The following is a 13,329-nucleotide window of genomic DNA, read 5'->3' as shown; positions in this document are numbered from 1 at the left end:
TTACCTTAGTATTAACTTTTTATTACATAAGCAGTTTACTATTAACTCATGCATCATCAGCATTAAAGAATTAAAATCAAAACTTAGAATGTCATGAATTTTATGATGAGGGGGGATCTCTTTATTGACTCAGCTGTTCCAGCTGACTGTCATTTAACAGTGGAAGACAGAACACAGCCCTAGATCAGCAGTTCTTAGCAACAATGGTTTTGTTCTCCAGAAGACATTTGGCAATGTCTGTAATTGGTTTGGGTTATTGCAACTCTGAGTGGTGCCAGTAGTAACTAATGGATAGAGACAAGGAATCCTGCTAAGTATCCCACCCTATAAAGGACAACAAAGAATTACCTGGCCCAAAATATTAGGAGGTTGACGAACCTTCCTTTGGATGGAAAGGCATTTGGGTAAGAAGGAGAGTTTACCAGGAACCATTCATTTTTAGAAAATATGTCCATTGAAGCCTGAATACACATTTTATTGAGTATTTTGGTGATGGCATGTATATAGAATGGTCACGAGTAGAATTATGCACCTGAATTTCTAGCATTTATATAATTTTTTTCAAAAGAAATTTGAAATAGGAAGAGCTAAAACAATATAAATAGAGTACTTGGAAAAATGTCTTTGTCTTATAAAGACTAAATGCAAAGTAGTTGCAAACAGAACTCTGAACTCTGAGGTGGTCTTGAATGAACCAGCCTGAGGTGGTGAAGCATAATGTGGAAATAAGGCCCATGAAAATGTAAATAGGGCCTATGGGTTAGAAGCACATCCTAAGCTTTCTTGACTATGGCTTTAACCAGTTCTCTACTGAGAATAAGGTCACAGATGCCTGACCCTGAGTCTTGGTTGGTTTGTTGTATGTCATATATGATTTGCTAGATATGTATGCTAATGTTAGTTGTATCAAGGTCATTCCAATATGTGAGCTCTGTTTCTTTCAAATAATAATTTTAGTTACAGTCATAAAGCTCTAATGTAAAAAGCCCTCTTCAGATAACATAACTCCATGACAGCACCAGTAAATCAGACCCTCATGTGCATTTCTAGTCTGATACTCCAAGTAGGTACACCAATAACCATTCCACTTACAAATAAATGTCCAAACAACATCTAATGGAATCTGAGTGTTCCATAAAGTTCACTTTTTTAGAATGGGAAGGGTCACTGAGAGCTTTGGCTTATTTCAACATGATTGTCATCGACTGTGTATGTAACCCATCTTTGAAACATGAAGTCTAAAATGAGCAATATAAGACAGGAGAAAAGGAAAAAGTAAGGGAAATGTTTCTGATTCAAGAAGAAGGAAAATGCCTTCTCTACTGTGCTTTTAAAAATGATGTAATAAAATTAATCTTACCCCAAAGAATATGTTCTAAGGATATAATAAACATTATGTCTCCTGTTTACTAAAATAATTTTCTAGGAACATTAAACTCCAAAAAAGATAGGAATTTTCTTATTTTTAAAAACTACCCAACACACATACTTAAATATGTAGAATTTCATTTAAATAAGCCAGTCAACAATTTTTTATAAAGTATTTAACACTTCATTGTAGAAACATAGGCAAAATGACTATTATAACCAAAATGAAAAATACTGTTCAATTTAAAAAATGTACTTAAACAAGAACCTGAAAAAGTTTATGATATGCATAACATTGTTCAAGCAAAATTGCACTAGTATTACATAAATCAATAGTTTATAAAGGCCTCAATATGGCAAAGTTTAGAAATAGGTAGTATGCATGCACATAGTACAACAAAAAGTCTCTTTATAAAACAGCAGTTTTTTTAATGCTTGTACAAAGGGATAAGAGCAACCACAAACATATTTCATCTGTTAGGTTAATACATTATGACAGCTAAAAGTCAGTCATGTCTATCAGAGGAACAAAAAGCCCTCCATACCTTGTGAATAAATCTTTTGTGCCTTTAAAGATATTTGTATAAAAATGCTATCCTTTTTTATACAACTTAAATAAATTGTACTTGTTTCAATTAAAAATTGAAAACAAAGAAACAAGTGAATGGGGTCCATGTATTTTTGCATAACAAAAAGAAACCAGGGTACCAGGGAAACTGGTCAGCATTTATTCCCTCCACCTTCGATTATGGGCAGATAATTAGTTATCCTATAACTGGGCAAGTCCTTTAAGAATATAATTTTGATAGGGAAAATAATGAATTAGTCATACTGTATATTGAAAATATTTATCAATCACTCTATACCATAATGACTGTTTCGCTTCTTCTTTTTGACCTAGAAAAGAAAATGCATTCACATAATTGAAATTCTGTCATCAATTTGTGTGCTTATATATTATTCTTTAGTGTTCTGTGTGGTAAGGGGTTGGGTTACTCTTCCACAAAATGTACATGATTGGGAAGAAATTTCTAAGACATGAGCAACCAATACCCTGTTGTGCTCTAGGCTGGCTGTTTACCTCAGGACTGAGGGAGAACAAAAGGTCTTATCACATAGCAATGTGGTTTTTTCACTTTGGGTTATATTTTTGCTATGTTCTACCACCTAAATATAACTATTGGTTGCAGGGTGTATATGTTTAGTATATCTCATATAGTTCATTAAATTTTGGAAAATGTAGTCATATGTGTTCATGCAAAGTACTCATTTTATATATTTTCAAAGATTTTCCTCAAAATTCTCACCTATCACTTGGCAATCTAAGGCTAATTTCAAAGCAGGAGATGCTGAACTTGTGAGGGCTATATATTTTCAGAAGTAGGAATCAATCTTAATGGGCACAAAGAAGAGAGTTTATCTTTTAATCATTCTTTTACCAATTGAAACATAAAAGTAAAATGACATTGAATTACAGCTTTCAGATCATATAATGAAAAAGTGTAGAGACTCACTCTGTGGATTAAGTAGAACCAAAAAAGTTCATATAAAATAGATTGCTCATATTCACACTACAAAGGAATATGTTGTTTTTAATTTTAACAAATTCAAAGGGGTGTCATATCAGCAGCATTTTTGTAAATTGTACTGTAGTGCAGTTCTTGTTTCATAAAAATACCATACAAATGGTCAATCAATGGTCATCAGCAAAAAATAAAACTCAGAAAACAATTAACCAGGAAAAGATAAAGAAAGAGGTAATGCTGATACCAAAACAAGTATAATACTGTTGGAACATACAAAAGTAATCCTTATATTTTATACATTTTTACAGTATATAAAAGGCATCGCTGATTATGCCACTGTCTCTCTTATTCCAATTTCTATTTTCTTTGGAAGCAGTTCTTTCCTTTCATCAACACTTCCTAAGGAGTTTCGACAGTTTGACCCATCCATGTATAATTTTGCATACACTGGATTGGAGTAATTTGTTGGCTGAAGGAGAAAAAAACAGGTAAGTACAATTTTATTATCAGTGTTCACCACATTAATTAGCTATTTTCTAGGATGCTTCTCTTTTAATGCTGACAACATTTATATGCAATACTTTTAATTTACTAAATAGTAATGATTTCAATGTAATTTAATTTGTGTATAGGCTTTTGTTGACTTTAGCATGGTATTAGATAAAATCATAATTGCATGTTTTTCAGGTAACTTGTGAACCTAATGGGAGCTTTGACATAAATATTAAAGTTCCAAAGAAATCATTGTGAACTCTGTATTCACTGAGATTTTATTTAAAAGCATAAAACATGAAACTAATGTGTTATTTCCAGTCCATATGCTTTCCCTCCTTATTGCTGTTGCAGTGGCAAGAAAAATGTGTTTACAGAAAGTCATCTAATTGCTCAGTGCTGATAATTTTTCAATATGAAGTTAAAAGCAAGAAAACAAAGAAAAAGAAAAATATAATACATTGGTGGAGTAGATTTTAAAATAAAGACAATATTTTTGCTTCAAACAACCTCTATGTACTTATCACTGGAAATATTTTTTGTAGTCTTTTAAGGAATTGAGGAGTACCTAGTCATCTTAGGTTGCACAGATATTGAGAGCATATTGAAGTAGAATTGAAACATGCAGAAATGATCCCTTTCATTTGAAAAAGATATACAAATGTTCATATTTTACTAATTGCAACTTAACACAAGAAATCATTGCCTAGAGTTTTAGTTTTTTCTGTTTGTTTCCTTTGTCTTTCCAAAAGCAGAACATTACATCTTAGTTACAACAAAGAACATAACCTTTGAGCCATGCAATTGACAAAAATGATAAAAATGATAATGAAAAACAGTTGATGGGAGACTTGATACCCTTATTTTATCCCTCTTCTAACATAAACCATATGACTTTAGACAGAGTACTTTTCTCTAAAAGCTAGCTACTTAATTAAAAAAAAAGAATGGTTTTATTAGACAATTTCTGATTTCTCAATATGAGGCCTTGTTTGTAGTATATTTTTATTTAACTGGATATCAACTTTGTATACATTGAATAAAATATCCTAAGAAATATATAAAAATTTAAGTTTAGATTATTCAGTTTAAATTTCTAGCTAGAGATTTCTAAGAATAGCAAAGACTCATGTTTATTGTTAAAGTTCTATAACATGTTCAAACTCAGCAGAAAAAATATTTCTACTTAATAGCTTGCCTGAAATGATAACATGTATTACATGTAATCTTTCATAGGCAGAATACAAAATATAAGCCCCAATTTTAATGCTGTTTTCAAATCTCTTGGTTAATTAAAAACTCAATTAAAGGCAAGCCCCTTCCTAAATCTAGTAATAAACTTTGATTATGAGAGGTTCTGTGATGGAATGGTTATGAAATAATGAATTTGCTTCTCTCACCCCAGCAGTTAGTGGTCCTTTCAAATCAGAGTTTAAGTAGATGGGTGGCGCTGTATGTGGAAGCTTGAAAGCACTGGACACGCCCCCTATATACCTGCCCTGTATGCAAACAGAGAAGTTTAGTTCCTCATCTAATATGAAACTCTTTTCATTGATATAAACTCATGTTAAGTCATAAGAATAACATAAAAATATTCTTTAATCCTGGGGCATGAACAATGTACTCATGGTAGCTTTAATACTTTAAGGACTATTGATATTAAATATTTGATCCATAGGTTGACATTTCTATTATGTCCAGATTAATTTAATTTTATCCTCCGCAAAAAAATCACATCTTTGCTAACCGCACTGTGAAAAATACACCAGCCTCCCTGACTTCAGGTTTGGTCACTTTGAAAATTTCTGACAGTAGCCCATTCTGGACACTCAAGTATCTGACATCTTCTAATTAAAGATTCATCACCACTGCATATTTTTACAGAAAAAAATATAAATTTAATATATCATAAAACAAACATCTGTATTTTTGGAAGTCTGTTAGTCTAAAACAGATTAATTAGTAACTAAATTGGCGCACTAAGTCTTCATGTAAGAGTACTGACGAGACTTCTTTGGAGGCTAAGGGTAGAATTAGCCAATCTGATGCACTTATATGCATAATAGAGTATTTATTGGTGACCCTCAAGGAAAAAAAACTAGATGAAAATTTTAAGAACATGAAAATTGTAATGAATATACATATTTTAAAAATCTTAACTAGCAACTCTTAACAATGAATGGTCACAAAATTTGGGACAAGGTCAAGGGTGTCAGGAAAATATTTTAAATATAAATTTAGGTCAATATCACCTCTTTATTCTCCCCCCCCCAAAAAAAAAAAAAGTCTTATTTAGAAGATACTTAAAACAATCTAAGTAAGGACTGAATGAATTTCGAGATAAAATCAGTAGATACTAATTTCCCTTTTTTTGAACTCTTCAAACTATTCTGTGATTGCCTCCATAGGCAAGTCTTTTAAAAATAACTTTATTAACCATTTCATTTCTTTTGATTATAAGGTATTATTAAGTAGAAATTTTATCTATTTTTAGAACAATAAGAATGATTTCTACCAAAATCTTCTTTATGTAATGCAATTTATATATATTTGGTTACATCATGAATATGTCAAAGCATTGTAACACAGTGAGTACTATGAAAAACATTTATCCTTAAGGTTCTTCCATGTGGCTGGCTCTCTGATTTTCAAAATTGCTTATCTGTATTAGGACTACCTATTATCTAAAGTTCTTAGGCAACAATTCATATTTATATTTCCAACATCAGGAGACAGCTAGAATCAACTAACTAGACACATTTAATATAATTTTGGTCAATCAGTCAGCAAATTGGTAAATAAATATTCATTGAGTGTTATGTGCTAAGTATATTAAAAGATATTTGAGGGGCACTGAAGCATAGTTTTATCTTCCTGGAGTAAACATGGAAACATTTTTAAATGGAATACTAAGAAGCTAGTTTCCTTAAGTGTCCAAAATTGGCTTAATTCTATCACAAGAAATAAAAATAATGGGGAAAATGAGAACTCTCCTTCTTATATAAAGTGTGCTTTAATATGTCCTCATTGGCTCGTATTATATTTACAGGCACCATATTTTAATTTCTAAGGAAAATTAAAAGAATATGAGAAATCCATTATTTATGATGTCTTTCTCCTTTGTAGATAAATTATCAAATAACAATATTCTCGGTGTATATACTCTTTAAATTTGAAGTAGCAAACAGTGAAACTTAGATTATAAGGTTTTATTCATGAACAATTTCAAACATAGGAGTTGGTTACTTAACTAATAATTAATAGTAACTATAAAATTATTCTTAATTAGGAATAATAACTTTAATACTCTTGGATTCAGAACTAGGTTAAATGAATGGGACTTAATTCAACTTCTTTGAGAATAACTGTCACTATGAATGTAAAACCACTTGGACACAGATTAATCACTGTGATTATTTGTAATACAAAGATATATTTTATACATAGAACTTTACATATCAGAAAATACATATTCAACAAATTAATGAATAAGCTAAGAAAATAATATCCATAATATAAAATTGATGTTCTTAATTCATAGTCAAATATCCTATAATTATTATAGAAAGTATCCAGATAATACAGTGAAGTGACTCTTTGCAAGTTTATCTGGATATTGTATAATTTATTTCTCTTAAAAGGTGCCAATAGGAACATACAATAATAAAAGCTTACAGAAACTTAAAAAAACCCTGTAGCTATTTAGACTATATATATCAGTGACATGTTTTAAAATACATTACAGTAGATAGAAACATATTTTTTCAAGAGTGGTTTGATTATAAACAAATCCATGGACAATATTTAGATGAGTCTGCAATTAAACACTATTAGATATAAAGTACTTATTTTGACAATAAAGTACTGTACTTTTATTATTAAAAGTACTTCAGACAGTACTTTTACACTAGTCTGTATTTTTAGATGTGCTGGTACCTCAACACGTTTGAATGAAAGATGCCATTTTAAGTAAACTATACCTGTTTATAAATTACGTAAATGAATATGTATTTTCCAAAACATGTTGTACTAATTTCATGCTTCAGGTGAATCTAGTCCACATCTTATTTTTTTTTCTTTAGAAGAGACAGTAACATTTAGTGCATCCTAAACTTTCTTCAGAAAAAAGAAACACTGTTGAAATTTAGAACCATTTTGCAAAGCTATGACTCAAGAGTGTCAGTGGTCATTTCCCATGATCTTACCTTTGTTGGATCTATCATAAAACCTGGATCTAGAAGACCTCCATCGTTGTGATCATGATCCACCTCATACATGTTGTAAGATGGATTGCCAATTTCTACGTTTATTCCTCCATTGATAATAGGTTGTCTTCTAATAGTTTTTGTCCTAGAATATGCAAACATTGTTTAAGTATGAGTTTAAATATCACAATCATGGTGTATGAAACTATCATATTTATAGATTTATTGAATTATCTCAATATAACTAATGGTAAGTTCATAAAAAATGCATTCAAAATCAAGTCGCAGAGGAACAAAAATAACAATGTGATGTTATTTTTCCAAATTATTTAGATTATTATTATTTTTGTTAGATTGAATAATAAAAAATGCCCTTGGAACATATTCCTCCTAAATACCTAGTTCCACATTAGTTGAAACTAAATATTCACTAATCAATTATTTTTTAAAATTCTAGTTTTTTCTTTTTTAATGAAAATCATCCCTTAACAAATTGATAAAAAATTTAAAATAAATTGCCTTCAACCCCCCAAAGCCTCTTTTACATAATTCAAAAACTGCCTCACACACTCTTGGTTTGTGATGATAACCACAGAAAACCCACTCCTTCTGGATATTTATAACTGCATATTCATCTATATTAAAATGACACTTCAGTAATATATAAAATAAACAAATGAACCATTTCTGATGTATAATACATATTCAGTATCATTGTATTTACATTACTAATCTTTCATAATATAATATGATCCTTTTCAAAGACTCTTGAGTTTTCAAGGAAAAACTACCACATATGTAAAATCTACTAAAGTTTTAATTAATATTTCCCGTTGTTAGTTTTATTAGAATATATGAATAGAGACATTTCATCAACATTACATGGGAGAAGGGTTGTCTGAATTATAATCACTTGAAATGAAATAAAGGGATAATATTGTTTGAAAACAGAATTTTAGTTAAAATAATTTATGTTTTAACGAATTAAAAAATTATCCATGTTTCAGTAACTATTTGTGCAATTTATTTATGAACTGCTGGTCTAGAACATCGCATCGTACCTTCTTTTTCTTTTACAAAGCACTAACCCAATTACTAAGGTGGTTATCAAAGTCACCAGGAGCACCAGCGGCACGATGATAGCAATGCTTCCTGGAAGAGAAATGAATAAGTCCATAAACACATAAATAAAATAATGATTGATATAATTGAACACTTTATTACACCTAATCATTTGACCATTGACGTACTAAAAGTAAAGCCTAGGCCAAATATCTATAGTCCTAGTTCAGAAGTACATTATGAAACATCACGCTCCTATTAAATACTTGATCTGTTGGAAATGTTTCCTCAGATATCATTCACTTGTATGTTGCAGTTAAATATCTTGCTGTTAGAAATGCTGAATCACAGCACACACATGACTTGCAATGATGTAAGTACATGCTGGTAACTCCTTGTAAATTACATATCTGCACAATTTTACTGGCCATACTACCACCCTTACTTTTGTTCCTCTATCTATAAATACTCTCTGGCCAGGAGTACATGTGCCAAATCAGATGGAAGCCTGGCAAAACAAAAGGGACATCAGTGTTAAAATTGGATGGATATAGGCCTTAGCATCAGTTCCACAACTTATGCAAAGTGAGACCTTAAATGGGTAATTTAAAATCTGAGGCTCGACACATTGAATATTATTTAGCCATTGAAATATCAAATGATATATAAAAGTATTTTAAAATATGATATTAAACATAAAGTCAATTTAAAAAAAATGTTTTTGAGGCTTATGCTCTTCATCAATAAAACAGACAAGAAGACCTACACAAAGTCTGTTAGCTTAATTCAACAAAATAGGTACAGGGGGGATTCTCTTCCTCAAGTTCCAGAATAGTTTTAATTGAACATATCTGGGAGATTTGGCTTATGTTGAAAATTTGGCTTAGAGTGGAAGGGAGGGAGGCAGGGAGAAGGGAAGAATGCGCGCATGCGCGCGTGCGCGAGAGAGAGAGAGAGAGAGAGAGAGAGAGAGAGAGAGAGAGAGAGAGAGAGAGAGAGAGAGAGAGAGAGAAGTCAATGTGAGATACACATGGATTGATTGCATCTTGACTGGGGTAGGGATCTAACCTGCAAGGTATGTGCCTTGACTGGGAACTGAACCTGAGACCCTTCTGTACACAGGCCGAGCCTCTAGAAACACGGACAGTGGCCAGGGCAATGTGCCATTTATCATGTACTAACAAGAATGATCTTAGGTTGTATCACCGATCTACAAGCTGGAATAAAAGATCTATGGAATAGGTCTTCAAAAGTGATCTGAGAAACTGAGTGTTAGTTTTTACGCATCTGAGCATAGGGGAGAAACAAAACAGAGAACCTCTGTCCTCTATTTCTAGGTTAGCAATAAGAGCAACCAATCTTTTCATGAAGTAGTCAATCTTGGTGATACTGTGTCCCACAGGAGGATATGCCTGGGGTTATATGTCACTTATGCAGGAAGAAAACTGAATGCAAGTGTTGCTGACAATAGGAGAGTAATAAGTAGCTCTACCCAATACCTAATGTTAAGTTTCCACAGACAAATGTCTACTGCCCATGAGACAAAGACTTCATTTATTTGGAATAAGCATCTGGTTGATTCAGTCAAGTTAGCCTAATCACTGATTAAATGAAGAAACAAACCAGCAATGCAAAAGCTAATTGAAATTTAATGTGGGGATCTTGAATGATTCAGGAATAAAACTTCAAGAAATATTAAATATTTGAATATGCTTTTCAAGGACATGTGTGTAAAAATACTGTGGCAGAAATGAATTGTAATACTAAGCACAATAAGCAGCTGCTTAGGGACTTTAAAATAGAAATATTGATACATTTTAATAGCTATAGCCAGAAAATATCTGTGTGCCATAGTCCATGGTGGAGATTCCTTACCAAAATACCAAAAAGTCTTTATTAAGGAGATGTCATGTATAAGAGAATATTTTAATTTGAACCTTCAAAAATAACTTGACTAAAATAGCCAAATAACTATCTCTTCCATGCAAAACAAACAATAAACATGGCTTGCTTCTTTAGTCAGTTTATAGAATGCAAAACTCACTTTATTTTTTCATGTTGTTACCAGGATTATGCAGCCCAGTGAGTTTGATATTATATGGTTTTGGGAAAGTAAACTTGGATTTGGGAAAGTGAACTTTATATGAATGTGTAACTTATTAGTAATTAGTAAAAGTAGAGAATCTGGCAGATTGGATAGCAATTAACATTTGTTCACAAATTGTAAATGCCAGTGAACAGCTGGTTTCTTCATAAACAATGACTTTAACTGATTGATCATGACTTTATAAATAGTCTTACTTCATTACTTATCTTTTTTTCCTGGTAAAATTTGTAATATATTGACATGTATTAAATGTACCAATACTTGTTTTAAGGTCTATAAAGTTACATTCCTTTCAATGCAATAGTATGTTATTTAGAAAATTGGATATTTGTCTACATAGGGTTTTTTTATTCCTTTAAGGTAGGATTGTTAATTGCATGCTAGCAAACAAATAACTTTTTCTTCTTTCTCCCATCACAGATGGCAGTTCCAATCCCTTACATTACAGCACTTTGTTTAAAAACCTGGATATCTAATATATTTATATAACCAAGCAAGGTAACTGCAATAATGCTTAATGTAGCCAATAAATAATGTAGGGTAGCAGTTTGGCAATGTATAAAAATGTAAAATAGTTGATATTGATGGAAACAGTTGGCAACCCCATGTATTTTTGGACTAATAAGATAAATATATATCAAATTAGGTATATATTTTTAAGTAGAATATATAGCAGTAAATGTCATAATGCAACATATGAAAATTTATATTCCAGGAGATTTTTAAATAGTACATTATTGGTGGATTTTTCTAAAATGATTTCAAAAAGCACATTCTATACTTATTAAGGATTGAGGGGATACCTTAAAGACCTTCTCATGTAAAATAGAGCGAGTCTTTTCTTGGCCACTTTGGTCTGAAGCCTTATCATCCAATACTTTTCTATTAGAAAAAGACCTGCATTATTAAATTGTTATGCTGTAGAGACCCCTTCCCCGAGACAGGCAGCACAGCACAGCAGCTGAGATAATAAATTCTGCAGCCAGGCTACCTCTGGTCACACCTTGGATTACTAACAACATGACATTAGGAAGATTATTTATCTTTGTCTCAGTTTACACACATATACAAAGAGTGTCATCATTAATAGCTACCTCATAGTCATTCATGTAAATAGGATTATGTTTATTACATAGAAAGTGCTACATACAGGTTTATTAATTCATTAAAATAAATTGTCACAGAACTCTGTGTATGCCTCTGGTTTGCATGTTTTACAATATATTGTAGAAATCAGTTTCTTTGTAATTTGAGGGTTTAAGCTGTTTCTCTCTCTTTGTCTTGCAGATAACACAGTCCCCAGGACATCACAGGGACTATACATTCAATTCTTATTTTAGCAAACATATTTTAAGTGCTGCTATGTCCCACACACTCAGCATGCACTCCGCTTTGCACTGGGGATACAGATGTCCCTGCTCTCACATTGTTTGATATAGTTTAGAAGATGACAAAGAAGTGGTTTATTTAACATGGTGCGATAAGCGCTTCCCTAGGGAAAGTCTCACTGCTCTGGAAATATAATATCCAATTAGATCCAGAATAGAGGAGGACTTTTGTGCCTTTGAGACCTGCGAGTGAGTCCTTTTTAATCTCATTGACCCAATGCAGGTCAATGGGAGGAGGAGATACTGAATTAATCTAGGAAGAGAAATGTGGAGGCCTGGAGGAGGAAAGATTACAGAACAACAGTCTGGCTGAAGTGCAGAATAGAGAATGGTGGAAGATGCGGCCATAGAGGACAGCAAAGGTGTGTGCTGAAGGGCTACATAAGCCTTGTCAATGAGCCAGGCATTGTACTGCTTAAAAAAACGGGTGAGGCTCTGGTTTGGCTCAGCGGATAGAGCATCCATCTGAGGACTGAAGGGTCCCAGGTTTGATTCCAGTCAAGGGTACATGCCGGGGTTGCCAGCTCCATCCCCAGTGGGTGGCGTGCAGGAGGCAGCTGGTCAATGGTTCTCTCTCATCATTGATGCTTCTATCTCTCCCTCTCCCTTCCTCTCTGAAATTAATAAAAAATAATAATAATTTTTAAAAAAGAGGTGAGGTTGAAGAACACTTAGGAACTAATATCTACTGGATATATTGTTTGACTTGACTTTAAGAAACATTAAGAGCAACACTTAAGTGTTACTTGGGGAACCGGATAGATTTTTTTATAAGCCATTAATATATACAGGAAGGCAAAACAAGGTGCATGGAATTGCCTGGTCAGGGGAGGAAGGTGATGAGATCATTTTGGGATATATGGAGCCTGAAATTCCTGTGGAATATAAACATAGATATAGATATAGATATAGATATAGATATAGATATAGATATAGATATAGATATAGATATAGATATAGATTTAGATATAGAAAGACATAGATACAGATACAGAATATGCAGTGGGATATATGTCTCAAATTCAGAAAAAAAGCCAGGATTGAGGATAGTAATTTAGTGGTAATCAGCATAGAGTTGATAACTGAGACAGGAATTACTGATTGCCAAGAAAGAGTATAAATAGTGATAAGAAGAGTGTGAGTTAACCAGAGGAGAGGAAAAAAAGCATCTCACTAAGAAG

The 13,329-nt window shown here is 32.3% G+C and overlaps 1 protein-coding gene across 2 annotated transcripts in view; it reads right to left on the bottom strand.

The window, feature by feature from the left end:
- Positions 1 to 1,490: 1,490 nt before the first annotated feature.
- LRP1B (LDL receptor related protein 1B) overlaps positions 1,491 to 13,329 on the bottom strand; it is a 1,782,191-nt gene continuing 1,770,352 nt past the window's right edge. The window contains exons 88-91 of one of the 2 annotated variants that reach the window (XM_080670835.1): positions 8,653 to 8,743; positions 7,592 to 7,736; positions 4,787 to 4,885; positions 1,491 to 3,363 (exon numbers count right to left, since the gene is read on the bottom strand). In XM_080670835.1, coding sequence (XP_080526961.1) covers positions 3,223 to 3,363; positions 4,787 to 4,885; positions 7,592 to 7,736; positions 8,653 to 8,743 — 476 coding nt within the window. In that variant the 3' untranslated portion in view covers positions 1,491 to 3,222. The remainder of the gene's footprint in view (positions 3,364 to 4,786; positions 4,886 to 7,591; positions 7,737 to 8,652; positions 8,744 to 13,329) is intronic. The other variant, XM_080670834.1, reaches the window with a different exon arrangement.

Source organism: Plecotus auritus (assembly GCF_963455305.1).
Source record: "Plecotus auritus genome assembly, chromosome: 5".
Lineage (NCBI taxonomy): Eukaryota > Metazoa > Chordata > Mammalia > Chiroptera > Vespertilionidae > Plecotus > Plecotus auritus.
Note: the sequence above shows the minus strand (reverse complement) of the source record. Positions and strands in the feature narration are given on the sequence as shown.